This window comes from Halyomorpha halys, unplaced genomic scaffold (assembly GCF_000696795.3).
Source record: "Halyomorpha halys isolate HHAL.00 unplaced genomic scaffold, Hhal_1.1 Scaffold28.1, whole genome shotgun sequence".
In the NCBI taxonomy this organism is placed as follows: Eukaryota; Metazoa; Arthropoda; class Insecta; order Hemiptera; family Pentatomidae; genus Halyomorpha; species Halyomorpha halys.
Window position 1 is genome coordinate 731,198 of NW_027110130.1, and position 9,332 is coordinate 740,529.

At 30.1% G+C, this 9,332-nt stretch overlaps 1 protein-coding gene across 1 annotated transcript in view; it reads left to right on the forward strand.

Annotated features, from left to right (window-relative positions):
• Positions 1-9,332, forward strand: part of LOC106683695 (zinc finger protein 143) — a 21,443-nt gene extending 12,111 nt beyond the window's left edge. The window contains exons 6-11 of the mRNA XM_014425327.3: positions 687-888; positions 2,822-2,911; positions 4,502-4,620; positions 5,534-5,776; positions 5,960-6,040; positions 9,273-9,332. Of these exons, the coding sequence (XP_014280813.1) occupies positions 687-888; positions 2,822-2,911; positions 4,502-4,620; positions 5,534-5,776; positions 5,960-6,040; positions 9,273-9,317 (780 nt within the window). The 3' untranslated portion in view covers positions 9,318-9,332. The remainder of the gene's footprint in view (positions 1-686; positions 889-2,821; positions 2,912-4,501; positions 4,621-5,533; positions 5,777-5,959; positions 6,041-9,272) is intronic.

Sequence of the window (9,332 nt, forward strand, 5' to 3'; positions counted from 1 at the left end):
TCTTTTGTTAAACTTTACTTATATTTTCCATCTTTATCAATTATTATGGTTACATATATTTTCTATCTCTCAATTTTCTTTTTCATTCCATATTTCAATTTTTAAATTATTAATAACTAATATGTTCATACTTCTTTGCCTTATATAACTTCATTTTTATTTTATTTCCTTAATTATGTTATTTTACCCACTTTTTCAATTACCTATGTATACACTTTATTTCCCACTTCCCTCATCACTTCATTTTATTAATTCTATTCTGTAAAATTATTCATTTTATGTGATTCTATTTATATTTTATTTTTTATTTTCTATAATTATTGTGGTTGTTATCTTGTTATCTGTTCTTAGCCCTGAAGAAGAAACTGAAGACTAGAAACTCTAGTCGAAACGTTGGCACAATTAAATAGGTTACGCCAACTTATTTGTGTTTCATTTTGACCGCACCCCCAACTATCTTCTCCTCGTACAGCAATAATATTTTCCTTTTATATGTTTTATAATACGTCTCTTTTTTTAATTTTATTTTCTCACTTTTAGCTATGTTCATTTCCTGTTCATTGCAATTGCCATTATTTTTAATGTTTTATCTTACTATAGATATTATATAAACATACATATTATTATTATCATTACATATTATTATATATATAAATGCCAAACTTTTATTGTTCGATTCAATTTAGGTACATTCCAGAAACCACACAGGAGATCGCCCTTATAAATGTCCCATAGATGGCTGTCCAAAAGCCTTCGCTACAGATTACAGTAGGAAAGCCCATTTACGAACTCATACTGGTGAGAAACCATACGCCTGCCCTTCAACATTCTGTTCAAAAAGTTTCAAGACCAGTGGTGACCTTCAGAAGCATATTCGTATCCACACAGGTTTTGGCTTTATTATTTTTGATACAACTATTTATGAGTTTCTTTATCAAATTTAACTGAATATGTTAGTTTGTTTATTGTTGTTAAAGCCCGAAGTAAGATTTATTTTTATTTTTAATTATCTTTCCAGTTGAAATTTCAACCATGTGTTTTATTTTTTGTAATTAAATCAGCTGTTAGTTGGAAAAAATACTTCTGTTAGGTAGGCTTTCTATGGGGGGTCGCGGGTTTATAAAGACCTCATTCCAAGGACAGTACAGAACTAGGAGCTATTTATTAAACATTGAGACAAACTGATGACTCCTTGGTAGTCTACTTCTTGTTTTTTGAGATATTAAATATTTGTTAATTTGTGCACTTTCATCCACTAATTAGACACCCGATTCCTCACCGGTCCGCCGCCATTGTTTTGGAGTCTACTGTGAATTTTATGTGGCACCAGATTTGTGTTGTTTTCTCGTACTTTCATCTACCAGGCAGGGATTCAATTACCCACTAGCCCACCGCCACTGTTAAGCCTCTCAGTCTTTGAAGTAGAGAATTGCGAGTGGCCATCCCCCACCAAATCGTCATTAGCCATTCACCATTTGAACTATGGCAGTCATCTCGGAAGATATTTGGAGACTTATCTATTTATTATTCGATTTGTGCATTTCAACAAGCTTCTATTCTTCCATCTACTGAGATTTTCTTTTGTTATTACATCCAATATTGAGTGTTTTGTTTTCTAGTCATTATATAAAATAAGAGAGTTAATAATTTTATTCATTTTGTCTCTGTTTATTCTATTGGGTTGTAAAATAAGTTTGTAGTGTTTTCCAATATTTCAATTTAATCCTTTGTTTTTATAAAATCATGTTTACATATTCTAAAAAAGGATTAGTTAAGGTGCTTTTATGCATCAGTTTTAACCGAGATTCCTTATCTTTAAGTGATCCCCCACCCACCCTATTCACCAGACCTTGTCCCAACAGATTTTCATTTATTTCGGGCCCTTCAAAACTCTCTTAACGGGAAACACTTTAATTCGCTCAAAGACTGCAAAACGCACATAGAGGTGTTCCCTGTTTACTTCCTCCTCATAATGTATGCTGCCCCCCAACATCCCCTCCACGGTTTTCTTAATTTGATACTTAGCCTTTCTTCTTTTATTGAGACAACATGCACTAGAAGCTGCCATTGGCCTGCTCAACTACCACCAACCATCTTTCTTTGCCATTTGCATTGGTATCAGAAATCTTCAGTTGCAAGAAGATGCTGACCCACTTCAATCCCTCCATCGCCCCTAGAGTTTTCCATTTGGCCGTACACTATTCTTGTACAACCTACTTACCATTCTATCCTTGCTCATAACATGACCTAGCCATTTTAGTCTTGGTATTTTAATGTATGAAGAGATGCTAATTTATTTGTAGAGCTAAAATAGTTCACTGTTCTTCCTCTAAACACATACGGACAGACTGGAGGCATTTGATAGACACTTGACTTCCATATTATCTGGAAACATCACTAAATGTCAATTGTTCTTTCATCTCTTAAATATTCCATTTTCTTAAAAAAAAACAAAAAAAACTAAACAAACATATGATTATATTTAGCAATAAAATTATTAAATCGCATATAAAAGCTATTTCTTTTGTTCATTATTTTTTCTCCTCCCTTCAACTATAGGTTGATTTATCTTTTATTTTTTATTAATATCTCTTTTTATTTATTTATTTTTAATATATTCTACACATTTTTCTCTCTTATATAATTTTCTGTATATTATTATTATTATTGTAGTTGACTTTACTATCAATAATTGAATTGTTTTAATATTATCAGAAATTTATTGAATATCGAACATTGATGTACATAGGCAAACATGATCATTGTTGTGGATTGCCTTAAATTAATTTAAAAATATATATATTATTTTGTTTGATTTCAGGTGAAAGGCCATTTGTTTGTCCCGTCAAAGGATGTAATAGATCTTTTACAACATCAAATATTAGAAAGGTGCACATTCGCACCCATACTGGTGAGAATATCTCTTATTTATTAGCAAATTAGATTTTATTTCAATGTTTTATAGAAACCTTCCATTATACATTACACACTCGACAACCATACCAAACCAGCTTTTTCCTAATTGATTCATAGTGATCCTCTAGGGTGTCAGTAAAATAGCTGTTATTTTCATTAGTATGAATTAATGTAGTGTTAAAGGCCTATTGGAACATCAATAGGTTGTAAATGTAAACCTTACTTATTACACTTATAGAATTTATACCAATGTTTATTTGCTTTACCTATCATTGTTGTTTCATTTTAATCAAATTAAGTATTTATTTGTATTATGTTTAATAAAGTTCTAAATTTCAATTATTATTATGTGAACCATAGAGGTGGTTCTTGACATGTTTTTTTCGTAGGGTGGGTTTGTCTCTCTCCCATGCCTATTTTTTATGAGTGCTATCCATTGGCTAACGGGCCTCACAAATGCCTGGAGGAGGTTGTGAGTGAGTTTTGTATTATTTTATACTTGAAAAAAGTCCAGGTAGGACCGCGACTCGATCTGACAACCTTTGGATTGATAGACTGGCACGTTGCCACTGCCCCCTAAATTTCAATTAGCTTATTAAAATATATACTGCCACAACCCATGAAGGGTCGTTGGGTCGTTAGGGGTGCTATTGTAAGTACTGTTCTTTGACCAACAGTAGTAATTCTAGTATTTTACTTACATATTTTATTAATTACATATATTTTCTTTCTCATTCATTCAAGTTTCACAATAAAATAAATTCCACTTACAAGTGTTCTTCATGCCTTATCACACCCTCTGACTGTCTTTTCCTGATTTATTTCAAGAATTTATTATGCATATATATTTATTAATAAGTTAAAGGGTTTTAAGTAGAAAACTTAAGTAAGTTACATGAAAATCATTACAGCCAGTTTTGTTATTACAGTCTCAAGATAATTTTGTTTTTCAGCTTAAACCCTTTTAAAAACTTATTTTTTTAGGCACCTGAAAACATATTGTATGACAAAATAAGATAAGTGTTTCTGCAAGATTAATTTATTTTCGTAGTGACTGATTTTTTTATTGGTCCTAGATGAGGCCAATTCTTTAATAAGACTAACTTCGGCCATCCTTCCTTTGTTTGCCAAATATTACTTGTAAATACTGGAAGATTATTGATTGACTGTGTGTATAGATGAATGGAATATGGTCCGGGTGCGGTCAAAAAAACTCAAATAGTAAATAATTATACTATTTTTATTGAGCCAACGTTTCGCCCCATGTTGCAGGGCTTCATCAGGGCTAATAAAGATACAAACACTTGACATAGTTACAAAAAGGAAAAAAAATGGAAAATAACAGGGGTATAAAATGAAAAGTAAGATATAATAAAAAAAATTAAAGGTTGTAAATAGTAAATAAAAAGGGTAATAGTAACAGATAGATAAGAGAAGAAATATTAAAGAAAGTACAAATTAAGAGATGAAAAAAGAAAAAAATCAAATCAAATGATGAGACAGAATTGCATACCTGTTTTTACTTGTAAATATAAGTAATATTGATATTTTAGGTTAAAGTACACCTTTGTGTTATGTATTTCAGGAGAAAAACCGTATGTATGCACTCAAGAGGGATGCAATAGAAGTTTTGCATCATCGACTAATTTTAAAAACCATATGAGAATACATTCAGGAGAAAAGCCTTATGTTTGCGGTGTACCTGTAAGTAATTTTCATTTACTAATTGAGTAGACTCAGTGCCTACCTAGAGTTTTTTCAGTACAGAAATAAATTTAGTTTGTCTCGGAATTACGATTCCTTTAAAATTCTGTAATGTAATTTTTTTCATTTAATCACTATAATATTGATTTAATTTTGAGTTGAGGTAGAATGAAAATTACTAAGTTTAGAGATATTCTACCTCTATTTTTTTTTTAATAATTAACCTTTTAAATGGTCAACTATTAAATATTACATTTTTTTTTTTAAATCATAAGTTCTTTAGGTGTTACCTATTTAGTTGTGTTTTTTTTTATATGAGAAAAATTTCACTTGTGTACAATAGGCTGGTATAACAATGTGGTGCAACTTGCGGTAACCCATGGCCATTAGTGAGTTTCAGTTAATTTCAATATATATTTTATAATTATTGTTAAAGCCCTAAGCAAGATTTATTTTTTAATTTTTAATAGTTGACTTTTCAACGATTTTTTTTTATAATTAAAATAGCTGTTAACTGTTAGTTGGAAAAAATACTTCAATGAGGTAGGCTTTCTTCTCCTTATATATGTTTTCCATAGTCAACTATCTTTTCATCATTGTAGATAATCATAGTTTCAGATGTATCTAAGACAAAAGCTAGATAGTTACGGGTAAAGACATAGTATTTATTTTTTTTATACCAACCATTTTGGTGTTAGTTTAGCCCTTAACATATTTGTCTAATCTCCGTTATCTATTAGATCCCAATGAAATTATTTGAAAAATTTTGCTATGGTATAACATGTTTTCCCGTGAACTATAAATAGTTAAAAGAAAAATAATCAAATCATTAATTTATATAGGGTTTAATATATATAAGAAAAATAGGCTTTTGAATTTAAGATTTAATTTAATTTTCTTATCTTCTTTCCAGAATTGTTTGAAGCGCTTCACTGAGTATTCGTCTCTTTATAAACATCAGTTAGTACATTCTCAGCTGAAAAGACATTCATGCCCATTTTGTCATAAGACTTATAGACAATCGTCAACACTCACTACCCACAAAAGAACAATACATGGTGTGATTTCAGCTGACGATGGTACAGAAATAATTTTGGAACAGATGATCGGGATTGGTGAAGATGGGAGTAAAAATTTCAAAAATATCACTTCTAAAGTGAGTATTTAGTAATTTTTAAAGTAATTATTTTCAGTTTGATATATCTAAGATATAGTAATCTTCAGTTATTGAATTTAGGGACTCAAGATACTTTAAAATTTATAGACTTTTTTTAGAAATTAATTTGCTGTCTGACTTGTAGATTTTTATTCAAAAATAATTTTAATTATTTCTTTTTAGTTACTAAATCTGAAAAGAGGACATAATGCAATTGTTACTGTGGAAGACGATCCCCTTTATGTTGTATCTGAATTAGATGATGTAAGTACATCTTTAAAGTTATCATTTTTTTCTAATTATATTATAGTGTCTAGGGAGAATAGTAAAAGTAGTGTAAGTAATATGAGGGAGGGATCAATAAGTCCTTAGAAAAATTAAAAGATGACGCTCGTAGCATCGGAAATGGTATGTTTATAGTTAGCGTCATTACTCACTAGATGACTGGCAAAGTTTCGGTCATATTCACTGTTTCATTTTTTATTGCCGGTTGCAATAAACAGCTTTTGTATATTTAGAAAAATGAAAAAAAGCTTTGATTGAACATTTATAGTTAAAAGGCTTAACACTGAATGAAATCAAAACTGAGTTAGATGTAGTTCATAGTACATCTAACTTTTATTTTTTTTACGACTATTTAAGATTTGGATAAATGAATATAAAAATGGCTCTACATCAATACAAGATGAACAATGTTCATTATGTCCTGTAAAAATGAGTATCCCCAAAATAATCGACAAAATCTACAACCTGTGTTAAGTTCTCAAAGGACAAAATTGTGTGAATAGTAAACACCACAGGAGTATTGAAAGGTTATTTCATTTTTGCATTATGAATTAGGTATGAAAAAAAAATCAGCAAGATGGTTGCCTCTCGGTTGAAAATAAACGAAATCGTGTGTGTTGGAGTGAGGGACGTTTTGTGACTGAAAACCGACCTCTTCCCCAGGGTAAAATGTTCGCTAGTTCGGGTTAAAAAATAAAAGACGGAGGACCTGAAATGAATATGAAAAAGCAAAATAATGAAGAAAATTAAATAATAAAAAATAACCTTCCAAGTGATATATATAATTAAATAAATTAAAATATGAACAATGAAAATAAAAAAAAAAAAATGAATCGTTTCCTGTTGTAACAAAATAAAATAGTGAGTTATAAAGTAAATAAAGAACATTTGAATTTATATACAAACTGAAATAATTTTCTCTATATAAAAAAGGAAATTAACTTTACACTAACTGAGTTGGTTAGCAAATAAAAAAATAAGGAAGCTCGATGGGAAAAAAAAGATAGTCACTCACAGTAGGTGACCAGGGGGGTCGATATGTGTCGACAATACCTCTATGTATAACACATCTCATCCGAGATAGCCTTCTTCGACGAGCTGGTGTTGAGTGTGTCCTTAAAAAAAAAAACAGAGTGGTGAGCCAAAATGACTGTGAGACAAGGTGCCAGGTGGGTCCAAAAACTGCTCCCGTAAAAACTCCAGACTGTCCACTCTAGACTCCGTCCATGAGTTATGTAACAATTTTTAATATAAATTTAAAATACAAAATAACGTGTGGTTAAAATAACTAAAAAATTAACTTATAATTAACAAAAAAATAAAAAAACCACTTGGAAGTAAAATGAAACTTTTTTTTTTTAATATTTATTTATTGCTATTTACAACTATACATTATAATACATTTAGTAAATCTGATCTAAGTTAAATTGGAGTGTTACAGGCGTGTAGAGAAACTACCCATTGGTAGCACTCTAATGACATTTTACATTAGCTGGTCTTCTGGCCATCTTCTTTTCAGGCGCCTCGGAGGATTGTCAGGAATGGAAGAGGATGCAAGATTAGAAACTAAGGGGTTTGAGTGGTTAGAGAGTTTATAATGGAAGGAGTGATATCTGGTTAAAATGAAACTAAATCAATAAAATAAAATATACTTTTGGGCTTTAACAGTGTGATTGTCTCTAAGGCTCTCTTTGCATGCATTCATCATAATCTGGATGAGTTTTTGAGTCAATTTGTCACTGTAGACGAAGTATGGATACAATACGAAACTCCTAAGATGAAGGAACATTTTAAACAGTGCATTGTTAAAGGCTTACCAAAGTTTTTTTGGGATGCTCGTGGAATTGTCTTCATCGATTATTTGGACATGAATTGAAAATTTACAATCACTGAACGGCATTATGCCTTGTTGAACCGTCTGAGTGACAAAAAAAAGGAAAAATATCCTCATTTGAACAAAAAATAAATCCTCTTTAATCAAGACAAAGCACAATACATACATATTCAGTTTCAATAGCTGAAATTGAGAAATTAAAATTCGAATTAGTAGACCGTGGATTTGGATCCCAGTTACTTCTTTTTATTTCCAAATTTAAAAAAAATTACTCAGCCTACACTGGTTCATGTCAAATGAAGAGGTCATAGTCCAAATGAGCCTTTATTTTGAGGAACTTATAAAATCATATTTTTCTGTTTGCTAAAGTATATCAAGTTAAAACGAGATTTTGTTGAAAAAAAAATTGTTTTCTATTTTTTTTTTTTTAGTGTCGACTACTCTTTTAGGTTAAATGTTTTATATACTGTAGAACATTTGGAAATTCTGGCTCACATAATTTTTTCTGCTCTCCTTTGATCATTCCTCTCTCTCTCTCTCTCTCTCTCTCCGGGTGATACCGTTACGTTTTTTAATGTTCCATTCTTCTAAATATATATTAAAATTAATATGTGACCAATAACCTGTAATTTGAATCATTATCTAACAGTTGGTACAACTGTCGTGATAAGAAACTCTTATTTCAATATTTGAAACAAACCCTCTACACCCTAGGGTAGTCCTTCTTTTTTTTTTTTTTTTCTTACCTCCTGGGACAAAGAAATAAGCATTTACAAATATATACAATAGGAAAATGATATGTACATATACCGGCTATTTCATGTAATGGTATGTGTAATGGTGAGCATAGTTGCCTTCCTTCTTTTCTTACCTTAAAACATTCACTTATACCAAGTATTGGTCTATGTATGAGATGTTACAATCTCTCGAAGATAATAACACCAATAATAATATAAGAGAAAGCTTCCCAGAACCTCCACCCCCTAAAATTCTGAATTATCGATGGTCTTATTTTACATTTGAAACATTTATTTAAAACGGGAAGAGGAAGCTTAAGTTAAAATATTAGTTTAATCGAGCAACATTGAAAATGTTGAAGAAAGCTTTTGTTTCTTAAATAGAGATATAGTAACCTCAATATTATAATTATGTTATGATTAAACACGATTTATAAACAAGCTTGTAATATAGTGTTGAATTGCAGTTAAAGAAATATAATATTAGTGATTTAATGTTTCTCAAATTAGCTGAAATGTTTAATAATAAATCTTTTTATATTATCTCTTTTTTATTTTTTAAAATTTAAAATAACTATGGTTTATATTTTTTAGTTATTTATTGTGAGCATAATATAATAAACAATTGATCTATTTTTAGATTAATGAAAATGATATGGAAGAAAAAGAAGTAATTTCAGAATAAACTGAAAATTGGATG